This window comes from Morone saxatilis, unplaced genomic scaffold, assembly GCF_004916995.1.
Source record: "Morone saxatilis isolate NCDOM2014 unplaced genomic scaffold, NCSU_SB_2.0 Contig21, whole genome shotgun sequence".
Lineage (NCBI taxonomy): Eukaryota > Metazoa > Chordata > Actinopteri > Moronidae > Morone > Morone saxatilis.
The window spans coordinates 5,968,531-5,981,567 of record NW_023339774.1 but is presented as its reverse complement, the minus strand read 5'-3'; the positions used below and the strand labels follow the sequence as shown (position 1 = coordinate 5,981,567).

The 13,037-nt window shown below is 45.4% G+C and overlaps 1 protein-coding gene across 1 annotated transcript in view; it reads left to right on the top strand.

Annotated features, from left to right (window-relative positions):
* Nucleotides 1-3,581: 3,581 nt before the first annotated feature.
* The window catches only part of rxraa (retinoid X receptor, alpha a), a 96,098-nt gene continuing 86,642 nt past the window's right edge, over nucleotides 3,582-13,037 (top strand). Inside the window, exon 1 of the mRNA XM_035668273.1 lies at nucleotides 3,582-3,985. Coding sequence (XP_035524166.1) covers nucleotides 3,958-3,985 — 28 coding nt within the window. The 5' untranslated portion in view covers nucleotides 3,582-3,957. The remainder of the gene's footprint in view (nucleotides 3,986-13,037) is intronic.

Below are 13,037 nucleotides of genomic sequence, written 5' to 3'. Positions count from 1 at the left end.
AAAACAAGAATTGTTGTGTTTTTGTTACCTAAGAATAAACTGTTTTTATCTTCCTTCCATGGAGCCATGTTGAACCACCACGTTTCTACAGTAGCCCAGAAGGGACAAACCAAACACTGGTTAAAGAAAAGGCCATTTGCATTTTTCCCGCACTTCACAGCCACTGTAGTTTCCTCTCCGCGTTTGGAAAGGGAGGGTGAAGCGAGAGATGTGCAATCTGCAACTACACCGCTAGATGCCACTAAATCCTACACTGCGGACCTTGATAGAATTAAATGTTTTTTACAACTTAATTTTATTTTCCAAGATTTGGCCATCATTCCTATCACTGATACTGCACTCACCAAGCTAATTACTGGGATCTGTGGAAAATGAAGGCGAATGCTACAATTATTGTCAACTGCAAACATTCCTCACAGTTTATGGACTTCTTGGTAAAATGTTGACCATCCATACTTGCTGTAGTTATGTGGTCCCACAGTTTTCCTGTGCAGAGAGAGATTAGTACTGTAATTTTGGATGCAGTTTCAGTTTTCCCACCAAATAAAGTGGTTCAGATTATCAGGCTGACTGTAAAGCATGTATTCCAAAGTGGTCAGCAAAAACCTAAAGTATGAGATTTGTCTTAAGTGCACCAAAAGCACATATGCTGATATGGTGCTTTTTTTTTTTTTTTTTACAGTTTTCTCGGGTTTTAGACAAAATAGCCATGTTTATGACCATAAACTCTGTGTGTGTGGTGGTCCCTCTTCCTGCCTCTGTGTGCGTCTCCAGCGTTCAGTGTGTCAGCTCTTGTTGATTTCCGCAGGGGAAGTCGCCTCGGTGCTATCCTCAGACAAAGCCCTGACCCCGGGGTTAAGGAATGTGAACCCGGAGCTGTGACGATCAAGACCTTCCCTCAGGGCGGACAATGCCGAACACCTCAGCAAACGCCCTAATGATCTCACATGCTTTTGTGCTCCTTAGAGCACACCTTTTTCCTCAGCCCTCAATCATGTCCACGCTGAAGTGGGATAAAAAGAAAACAACAACAGAGAAATGTCAGGCTGTTGTATCAAGCAAAAAGTTCACTTTTGATTGTTCCAGATTCTCTAATTTGATGATTTTGAGAATTGTATTGTGTTTAAGTCATTGTAAATTGAGTACTTTTGTATAGTTAATATAGTTTTGGACTGTTGGTTGGACGTAACAAGCTATTTGAAGACATTACCTTAGACTGGCAAATTGTAATGGGCCCTTTTCACCATTTCATGACATTATATTGATGAAACAATCGAAAAAATTGCGGTGCATATTTATCCGTACATTCCTCGGGACTGGAAACCATTGTCATTGCCACTGAAAGAGGCCATAATCGCTTTTACGGATGAGCTTGTTGTGAATGGTCAAAGTACAAAGGAGACCAAAAGGCCCTTGTCTCATTTATCACCCACTTTAAGAGAGGGAGAAAGAGGAGGAGGTCAGGCTGTCAAAGCAACCATAGCAGAGCGTATCGTAACGGCGGGCTCCCATCCCCGGAGGCCTAACGCGTTGCTTGCAGAGTAGGGAAAAACACGCGGCAAAACGAGAAAGATAGAACCGAGCCAAGAGACGTCGCAATTAGGAGTTAAGTAGAGACTGGAGAACCTCCACGAGCAGAGGTGTGAGCCGTCGAGGAGAGCCAGAACAGCCTCCAGAGAATTTATATGGACGGAGGTGAAGGGTCACACAGCTATTAATCATGGCCCAAGTTGAGGATTAAATTGCTCGTTGTAGCGGGCAGATGAGAGAGCCCGGCCTGATCGAGGTGTTTAAAAAGGCCGTGTTGTGTCTGTCTTCGATTACAGGGCCAAGGCCCGAGGCAAGATAGCCTCCTGAACCGAGGAAGAGTAGGATGTCCAGCCGCTGCCCTCCCCCCCTCCCCCTCTGATGAGCATTTACCCAGCCAATTAACACTCACTTAACATCATCGTACCAACGTGACACCGTCTGATGATTGATAACCGTCTGCTAGGGACACAGATGAAGGAAATAGCCGCACAAAAGCGAGGGCTTGAGTGGAATAATCAGGCAATCTGCAGGACTCATTTTTTTCTCTCCTCACACCTACGCACATAATATGCGCACACATTCTCCCACACACAAAACACACCTTGAATCAGTGCCCAGTCAGACTTAACTTTTCTCTTTTTTTTTTTTCTTTTCACACAACTGCCTTTGATCTTTGATGTGCCATGCATTGCATTAATTATGTATCTCGCCTCAGTACAAATGTGGTGAACACCTTCAAGTGCTTAATAGGAGCAGGCTCGTTGCAGGGACCTGGAGGATGGCTGGAGGAGGTGTGTGTGTAGCCTACATTGCTCCTATATGCACTGCATAAGGGATTTTACAGTATGGGGTGGGGGTGGGGGGGGGGAAGCTCATCTGTGGTACCCTCCTTCAAACTGGGCCACAGAAAGGGGCATTTTTCACTCTCCTGAAGCATGTGTCTCCTCTGTGTGCACAGGATTGAGTGTTGAAGGGGAGGAGGTGCACACAAGATGGATGTGGCTTGAATTAGGCATAAACTGTCATGGTCAGAAGAGGCGTAGCAGCGAGGACGGCGGCAGCGATCTGGATCTCGCACCGCTCTGATGCAGTGAGAGTTCTGCAAATTGAGCGCGCCGCCGCTTGCCGTAAAGCTAGCCGAGGGGGGGGCTTATATGTGAATCTGCCCCATACTTTGATGCATCTGCAATAAATTCATAGCTTTTTCTCTCTTTTTTTTTTGTGCCATGTTGGCAGATTACAGTTTGAATTTAGTAAACATAAGCAGATGTAGAGTGGGGAGTTTTGAGAAAAATGTTGATTTTGTTAACATTTTAGCTTGCACAACTTCCCCGGTCTGGATTTCATTTTTCATTTTTTCTTTTTACCCAATATAAACACAATATTATAAACACAATATCTCATTGTTAGGGATGTTAACTTGGTTAGAAGTTGGTTATAGTATCTGGAATTGTCAGAGAACTTTTTTTTTATCTTAGAAAAGAGCAATGTAGTGTGTTTTGTTTTTTTTCTGTTACTTGAAGACACAATAAAGCCAAATTTACATCGCTTTGTGACCGGGCGGACAAATTGTAGGCCTACAAAACATTTAGGTGGTCATTCAACTAGACAGCAAGCATGCAGTCAGAACTTGAGTTTTAGTTCTTTGAATGTCAGTCTTGGGTTTTTAGTTCAAAAGTTTAAAATAACTGAATAGTTCTCCAGTCATTCAGACTGGATAACATGCCAACAAACCCTAACTCTACTGTAGAAGTGTGTTCAATTTATCTTATTCAGAGAGAGATATAGGCTAATTGCAGATGCAGTTGAAACATCTATCTACTGAGCCAACAGTCCTGGCTCAACAGATGTGACCAGGTTAAAACAACAGGAGATAAGCAGTGAAAGAAAGAAGTAGCTGCTGCTCAACTGAAAAAGGTGGGGGTGCTCGGCGTGATTTGGAAAAACAACTACCTTGCGGGAAATCTCTACACTTTTTAATATCTACGGTGAAACGCACTGCGTGTGGTTTTGCTTTTTGCTTTTGCGTCGTTCGTTTTCAAAGTTCACGCTAAGGCTCCCGTTTTGTGGCGGCGTCGCTGCAGCTCTGCCTACGTTGGTGGGAGTACCCCCTGCACAGGTCCCTTTTGCAGTGCAGATCCAGTAGTTGGAGTTGTTGTACACCGAGCACGAGAGGGAGAGGAGAGGAGCGCGGCAGCTGAGTGAGCAAACAGAGGTAGAAGAAACATTAGGTTTATCTTCCGAGACTTATCAGACACAGACCTGTCACTTTTACCGCTTCGAGTCGAGTCTACTTGAAGAGGACCACAGCAGCAGCAGAGGCGGCGGCGGCGGCGGCGACCTGGTCTGGTCTGGTCCGCTCGAGCCTGTGGAAAAACTCCCAAACGCGGTCGTCTCAGCTGGCATGAGCTAACCTACCAGACAGACATGGAAACCAAACCATTCTTGTCATTGGGTAAGTTTGTTTGTTTAATGACAAAGCCCTGCTGTGTTCCTAATGTGAGGGCTTTGATAGGACTTTCATCGGCAGAGAAGTGTGAAACGTGTCCTCGCGCTCTGTTTTTTTTTTTTTTGTTGTGCTTTTTTTTTTGCCTCCTTTTCTCTTTTTGACAGCGCGTGCGAGTTGCCAAACGCATGAGCTTGTTGACTGGCTGTAGCGGACGCTGTCTTCTTTAATTTTCACTCACACGGATTCACCGTTCGTACTCACACCAACCCCAGATACATCCTCTCTGTGTTGCATTATATCCAACGCCGCTGCTCGAGCTGATGACATTTCGCTTTGGTACAGTGACACCTCGCTCGGGATGAGCTGGGCGCGTACCTCGCGTGCGCCGCAATTAGATGTAGCTAGTTGTTTTAACTTTGGCTCGAAACTTTGTTTTAATTTGCGTCGCGAGGAAGAGACAACCCGAGATGAAGCCGTGCGCCTCAGCGGTTGCCACGAGCGTGAACGAGTGGGACTGAACACGTTTCAAATTATTATTATTGCACTAACAGTTGAAGGAGTTTTTTTTTTTTTTTTTTTTAACTCTTCTAGCATGTGTTGATCTGTGCTTAAGGCTATCCATGTGTCGTGTGTGTTATTTTTTTTTCGTAGTCGTAACTCTTGCTATAGTTGAAGCTTTTGTTTATGTTTCACGTGACTGGTTTTTAACTCGGCTGAATGCTTCCGTTTGACCTTTTTTTTTTAAATGTGCTGCTAATGGTTTTGAAAATGAAGCTAAAGCAGCGTGTTAAATTGGGGATTTAAACCTTCCTCCCATGCTCAAAGTTAACCAACTTAAGGGCAGTCTGCGTGTGTCTCTTTAAAGCTGTGCTCAAGTGAAGATTAGAGGCAATTTCACAGTCAGTCGGTTACAAACAGGTGACACAGGTGTGGGATAACTGCTGCACTAGGATCTGTGGACATTGTCAGCTCTGAGTATTGAACAGGATTCACAGACTACAGAGGAGAGTTTTTTGAGAGGGAGAGTGGCAACTTTCCCATTTCATTTCTCATGCTTTATTTTTCCAGACAGTACAGAGCTTGAAATAATAACAGGTTTGAATTTCCAGAAAAAGTTCAACAATAATTTAGCTCATGATTTACTCTATTTTAAAACCATTACTCTTTTATCTCTCTCATTTCCAATAAGGGATCCTTTTAATTTGGAGCTCAAACACACAACACACCTCTGGCTCTCTCTCTCTGCTCTCACTCACTCACTCATCTCACTCACTCACACACACACACACACTCGTCACACACACACACACACACACACACACACTGCACTGTAAATGATTAATGCTGAACGCTACTGTAAGTCTGTCAAAGTGAACAGAGCAGACCCTTGTCCCCTGCAGCAGAGATACAGCCCAGAGCTGCAGGCGAGCCCTCGTATTGTGTCTGCCGCTCTTTCATGAGGGCGTCACGTTACACCTCCGCACGTATCATCAGCTGCCTGGATGCACCGAGGAGATTCAACGGGGGGGACTTCTGAGACGCCGGGCGGCTTCCTTCTGTTACAGACCTCGCTCGCCGACACTGTCGCCACAACGCCCTTTATGTGGCTTCCCAGAAAAAAACGCTAAAACCGCCAGAGCTGCACACACTGGCGGGCTGTTTTTACAGGTGCACCGTATTGTGTGTCCACGCTGAAAGTGATTCACGTTTCAGTCTGCCTAAATGCGCACCATAGCAGACAGTTGACAGCTCATGTGGGCTGCGCACACTGAAAGCCTCTGTGGTCGGTGTGAGGCTCAACACTTAACTGTTGGGACGAGGAGGAACATTTTTTCCAGCCGTGTTGGGTCCCATCTCTTCCTCGTGCTGTATCAGCAGCTTTTTCATCGCCTGTAGTCCTTATCTGTTGGTCCCGACCAGCCCCCCGTTTATATTTAAAACGTGCTCCATCAAAGGTCCACTTGAGCGCCCATTGTTAATTGGCCACTTCAAGGGCGCCACTATCTGCAGAGTCCTTGAACGTATCGATTAGTCGCTTTCCTCGGCGCAATTATCCGCCGTGCCGCATTAGGAATCCTGACACGCGACTGTTTGAAACGACAGCCAGCGCGTTTCACAGTTATAGATCGGTTGTCGGCTGTGGTGACGACATCCCCCCCCTTTGGCGCTGTACGCTGATGTGCTGCCTGATCCCCCCCCCACTCCATATCTGACATTAAGCTGTTAAGACTGAAGGGTTGACATTGAAAGGAGAACGTGTCCTTTTTTGTCAGTACAGTGTGCTGCTGATGATGACTGTCAGTGAGCTAAAACAATGTGGTTGTGAAGAGGAAGGAGAGCTTTCCCAGCAGTGCTGAAGTGAAGAGGCTTTTTCCCCTTGAAGTCAGGTGATCGGTATTTGTTGATTGTTTTGTGGCGAATCCGTCGGCAACTAAGCAGCTCTCCTCAATGAAGTTTCACCTGCTGAATGTTGCACGTGGTTGGTTTTATTGATTTATTGAGTGTTCCTTATCCAAACCAGGGGGTGTATTGTGTTGTACGTCGTGTTCAGGTTGTAAAGCCCTCACAGACACATTTGTCAAAATAAAATTGACATGGCATGCAGTTAGAGACTATGCTGTGAAATGTGCAGCCATCCTTTATGACTTGATTAATGTTCCACAGAGTTTTGTTCCAACCTAATTTGTAAGAAAATGGCGACCGGTTTTTCTTTAAAATGACCTAACAAGCTCTGTTTAATGTAAAAATCTAGTATACAAACTGGGCAAACTGAGTCTAAAACAAACAACAAACAGTCCCACACACCGGATCAACACTTTTTCTGTAGACATTTTGTACGCTGAATTGTGACCAGAATTAAAGTAAACTCGAGCGACGTCTTTAGGATCCAGAGTTCTATGAAACCAAACTTTGGATGGATCACAATTCAGTTAACGCTGCCGAAAAGTGATCGCCTGTTTCACCACCTGCTAAAGAGCTGTGTGTGTGTGGGAGAGACCGACATTCCTTTTCTGGCAGTAACTCAGGAACAAAGGTAATACAGGGAGAGGGTATGTGTCTGCCGGGAGGGGTGTGTGTGTGTGTGTGTGTGTGGTGGGAGTGGGCTGGTGGAATTACATTGCCAAAAGCATTTGGCCGAGTTTGTCTTTTACGGCCGTCCAGTTCTGTGTTCCTGATGTGATGCCTTTGCTCCCCTTTTGAGAAAAGGGGGCTGCAGCTGTCATTTTTATTGGAGGAGTTTTATAGCGAGACTTAATGGCTTAAAGTGACAGCTCTCTCTCCCTCTCCTTTCTCCTTTTTTTTTCCCTCTCTCTCTCAATCTCACCCACGAGGCCTTTAACTCAAGCAAATGCCCACCCTCCACTTTCCCAGCCCTCGCCCCTGCCAGCATCCAAACCAAACTCTACCAAGGGGAAAGGATTTACACTCCAATTACAAACACAGCAAGACTGTGTGTGTGTGTTTTTTTAATTACAGCAAACCGTCATTACATATAGGCCTGTGTTTTGTTTTCCTTTGCTGAATATCTCTGGTGATCAGTATGAAGCATTAGGAGTTGGCTTCAGATGAAACGGCACATATTTCAGCCTGTCGCGCTCTCTCCTCTGCAGCCCACACTTGTTTATGTTCTAAACATAGTATGAAAGTGCTGGAAGGCCCTTTTTGACGCACAAATCATGGAACGACTCGAAGGCTCGTTAATTATTTGTGTAAGGAGCTCCTCGCTCGCAGGAGGTCTTTATTGATAACGGCCGATGTGAACTTTGCACCTCAGACCTTGACCTCTGCTCCTCATACGCTCCATCACTTCAGGAATTTGCCTCTGGCGTTCAATCGGTCTTTTAAAGTGTTTAAAGACAGTAGCTTGTAGTTCTTTGTCGTTCTTTCCACCTTCCTTAATCGTAGATGCCTTAATCAACCCATCTTGACGCTCACGGTTTGGATTTTCAGAAGCTCGGTTGCTTTCAGCACTGTGTTGGAATCCTCTGAGCGCCATTAGCTTCAGGGTTTATTGCAGGTCCTCTGGGTGTCTGAATGGCTTTTCTGCGGGCTGGCAGTATTCAGGGTGCGTACAGCCCCTCTTTTGAAGTGGAAACGTAGTCTCTGTGGGGAATTGACCAGATCACGCTCATAATTCGCATTGAGAGGAAGGTCGGTTCGCCCTCCTCCAGCCAGAACTCTCTCTCCCCTCCGCATGCGCGAGATGGAGAGAGAGGCCGAGAAAGACGAGCGACGCTCGCGTACAAAGAAACAATACGAGGGAGAAAGAAGTGGAAAGAAGAAACACGGCACATTGTAGTGGTGATTTTAAAACCCTGCCAAGAAACCAAAAAAAAAGCTGTCAGAGGCTAACCACTCTCTCCACTCCTCCGCAATCCTCAAATTGGCGTGTTTTCAGTAATAAAAACAACTATCGACTCTGCTTCTGTGATCGCCGTAATGCATGAAAATATCTCGGCTGTTTGGCGGCTGTGATGTGTTTTGTAATTAAGTTATGAGCACATAGGCTTTGATGGGTATTCGCTGGAGAGGGATGACGAATGGAGCGAATCCTAGATATGTTATGCTCCTTCATGTCATTATATTTCCGTATGCCCACTTTTTTTCCCCCTACACTAATTATAATTGGCCCCGATGAGCACCAGCGATAAAAGAAAAAGTTGATTTATTTCCCTTAAAGTAGTGGCGTAGGACAATGCAGCAAGTGAGTAGAATGGTATTTTCTGCAGCCACACAATTACTACAGTGGATCATTGCTTTACATGTTGTAATAATATGTATCTGTTACACTGGTTGCGATACCAGTGTGTAACACGATCAAAAGCTGGAATGATGTGTTTGATGTCTCTGCACTCCTCTGAGAAAGACAAAGAGTTAGATTGTGGGCTCCAGCTGTGAGGTTGTTTTTCTAGAACTGTATATTCAGGTGTATGCACAGTGCTCTCCCTGTCTTTTTCACACCCGCTCAAAACCGCCTGTGTGTGTCCGCGCGCGCGTGTGTGTACATGTAAACACTCGCCGCCGCGGCAGAAACAGAGCAAGGTAATTAAGAGGGCGTCTCACGCTGCTCCGTTACAGTTTCTTTTTGAGGTCACAGGGAGCGAGAGGAGGTGTCCCAGTGTGCCTCACGCCTTCTCCCCTCGCCACCACCACCAGTGCCACCGCCGCCGCCGCCGTTACGTTTGTCTGTCATCTTGCCAGATTCCGGGAGGGGGGTGGTGCTTCCACGCACTGCTGGGCACAGGGCCACGGAAATTATGTTGTGTGTGTGTGGCTGTGAGTGAGTGGGTGGGTGTTTGGGTGTAAGCAGAAGGCAGCAGGGTGAAGGTTATGTATATTTACACCTGCTGGCTAACACATACATATGTTTACTGTGATCAAGTAGCTCCAGTATCCATATTTCACCATTAGATTTTGTTAAACACACACGATTAAACGCTGTATGTTACAGGAGCAGTTTGGAGAGAGCACGATAAGCAGTGTTTCTGCTATTAATAAAAGGGGTTTCATTATCTTCATTGTGAATGTTGAGCCAGTCTCAAATGTTTTCATATTTATAGAAGAAATAAGATTTTTTTTAAAAAAGGAGCGAGTCGCCAAGGTACACACAAACCTCGCTAAGGATATCCCCCATTTTTCTTTCCCCAGTCGGGCAGAGGTTTGTACTGGCACGAAAAAGAGATCTGACCCCAGTGAGCCTGCCTCATGCTGCCAAGTGTGAGACCAAACCCAGCTCAGAGTTGAAATGGTTATTTCTCCTTCAGAGAGAGAGAGAGAGAGACAAACTCTTGCTTTAAGCACACATAAAGGTTTTCATATCTAGAAAAATAACATACCTAGATTAGACAGAAGAAGGCACAGTGGCCCGCAGGCACAAAACACAAGCAGCTTATAATAGCCAATGACTCAGTTCTCTCAGGTTAGGGTTTTGCACACTGCACCCATTTTCAGGCAACCTGCAGCCGTGATAATAATATCTGTTACCTTTGGCCAATAAGAAGCTCAGCTGTTCCTTTTTCCCAGTATTGACCAGACGAACCTGGCATGATTTTGTGTCGTAATGTTCCATAACTACCTTGAATCTTTGAGTGCTTTCAGAAGCTCACGTTTAACAAACCTCCTGCTTTATTGTATCCATTTCATCCATTAGCTTGACATGCCAGCGTGGAGCAAGGTGTGTATATTTGGAGGGAATCATTTTTTTAATATCAGATTTGTTGGATGATTCCCACATCATCAACTTCCTGCTCTGGCTAAGTTGCTTTGTGAATTGCCTTTTATTAGGATTTAATCTTAAATTTAAGGGAACATTCTAAGAACATGGCCTCCCCCCGCAGCGTTACCCCACCAGGACCAATCAAAGCAGTGGAAAGGTTTGTGAATACACTTTCCTCGCCCTCCACACACACACGCTATTGCTACATTCCCTTGTTAAGCACAAATAAGCCAACATGGCAGTTTTGTCAGAGCAAGTGTTTCCGTTTACCTGATGTGATATTGCATGTAATAGTGGTTAGATTGTTGTGGGGTTAGACGCTGTCAGCTGAAATAATGAATGTTTCCATTAGCCCTGCTACCCAGCTGCTTCTAACAAATACACCAACCATTCATAGCAACCGTAACTGCAGAACATGATAACATTCCTTCTAATAAGACTTATACAGTAGCCACCTTTTTCTTATGCTCCTGTTTCTATAGTGACTGTTAAGTTTAGCACACATCGGCACAGCTTCGTAGCTTATATTTGCATTGGCTTCTGTCTTATTGTTAAGTATTTCTGGATATCTGCAGTTTGTTTCTGTCTAGCACGTTGTCCTTAGTTTGTTGGTTTGCCTCACTTTAAGAAGTTCTCCCCCTTTCAGTTCACTTTTCAGCTGTTTTTCAACCAGATATCAATCCGCTACCATTTCCAGATCCTATAGGAGAAGCTCTTGAGACGCAGTGCATAGAAAGGTTTGGTCGATTTTCATGTCCTCCTCGCATTCAAACTCCAGGATTGGGGTTAGAGTTTGGTGACGTGGCCCTTTTTAAAGCAGTCTGTAAGATTAGAGGCTGTGACTGCAATTATGATAAACAGAAGATCCATTACAGGAGCTACCGAACAGTCCGGATCACTGATGAGATAGAGCATATCCAGGGACCAAACGTATTGACACGGGTCACCTCAGTGAAGCATGAATGCATACGTGCCTAACGAGATGTAACATTCACGTTATTTTCACAAACGGCCGTGCGTGAGAGAGGAGAGAGAGAAAAGAAACCGATGGTGTGTGAGATAACAGGGTTCCTCTGTGGGGTTTCCTCTCCATGCAGTAGAGAAAGAGTGATTAACTCTTTGTTGACGCCTCCAGGTCTAGCATATTCATACATCCGCCCAGACTGTGGTCCCTAGGCCTCAACACACACACACACACACCTGTATGCCTTGGCGCACACACACACACCAGGTGCGCACACATACAGACTTCACAAAGGTCTAGAGGGCTTTCTCACCTATGGTTAGACACCTTGCTGCGGCCGTCTGGTTTTAGGAATGTTCTCAACAGCAGGAAGGTGGAAGGGTGTTAGGGATAGAGGAGGAGGGGCCGTCGATCTGGAAAAACAACACCGGCAACATGGGACCTCTTGTTGTCGATATTGACAGATGTATGTGCTCTACCCATCATTCCACCTCGAAGAGTCAACAACCAAAAACGCAAAGTGAAATTTCTACTCGTGCCGTTTGGTAACGCGGGTGACGTCGAGCTGGAGGCGGTTAGATGGCTGTTCCCTCCCTCTTTCTGCCCACAACATTCAGTTTATTCCGAGTTCAACATTTTATTGCCCCAGAAAGGAAATTTCCTTTGCAGACAGCGTTTGCAGTAAAATCCCACAGTAGAGCCATGTAATATAAAACAATGAAGCCACATAATATTAGGCAACAATGAAACACACAATAAATTGCTCCAGTATAAACCCATCTTGACCATGGTAAGACCAAAGCGCAGGCTGTCTTTTTCTAACTGAGCACCACTTAGTCACTGAAAGGAAGAAGACTGAATGAATGCATAAAGCGAATAAAGCGGCGTCTTCATATCGGCTATAGAACTTAACCTGCTTATTGGACTGAGAAAACCCTCCCATCGTGCCACCAAGGAGAATGTTCTCAGAGTAAATGGATTATGGAAACGGCCCTGTATCAGTGTGTACTCTTCTCTTGACTCTCTGTCTCACATAATGAATTTAGAAAGCGAGCGCAAGCCCCTACCTTCTACTTCAAGTTTGTGCTATTTTGGAGGAGAAAGTTGAGCAACTAGGTTTACTTGACAGACGGAGACAGGCAGGCGCTGGCCGTGTCTTTGTCATCAGCGCTGCGCATACCGAAGTGCTGACAGTTAGCTGCACAGAACGGCTCTGACAAGTTCAAGTGTCACATTTAGGATGCTTTCTTCTGTTTCAGCTCAGAATGGGAAACAAGAGAAGGCCGCAGATTACACAGGACAGATCTGAGCGCCGAGTAGTTTGGCGGAACAGGACCGTTATTGGCAGGACTGTGTGCAGCTGTGGACATTTATGTATTTGTGCGTGTGTGTGTGTGTAGGCATAAAATCAGGACTGCATCTAACAGTTACTGTCATTATTGATGAATATGTTTTTTCTTTGAATCAATGAATCATTCTGTCTATTTCAGAGCCGACTTTTTCAGATTGCTTTGCGCGATGTGTGTGACAATGACACACAGCTGAGAAAAGCAACAAAGGCCCACGTGTGAACAACTGGAACCAGAGTGTGCTTGGCTTTTCTGTTTGAAAAATTACATCAGCAAGTATTTCCTTATCAAAAATGAACGCTGATTAATCTTGTGATCAACTGAATAATTGATGGACTAATTGTTTCAGCCCTAATAGGCACATTTGCACGTATTTGAGTATCAGAGGGGGGGTGTGCGTGCTCGCTGTGCACGACGGCGTGTGCGAGCCAGCCCGTGCATTGCTTTCATGTGCCCAGCATGTGCAGATTAGCTGATTCTACAACGTGGATGTTTTGAAGCGGCGGTGGAGGGGGGGTCCCCCCGGCC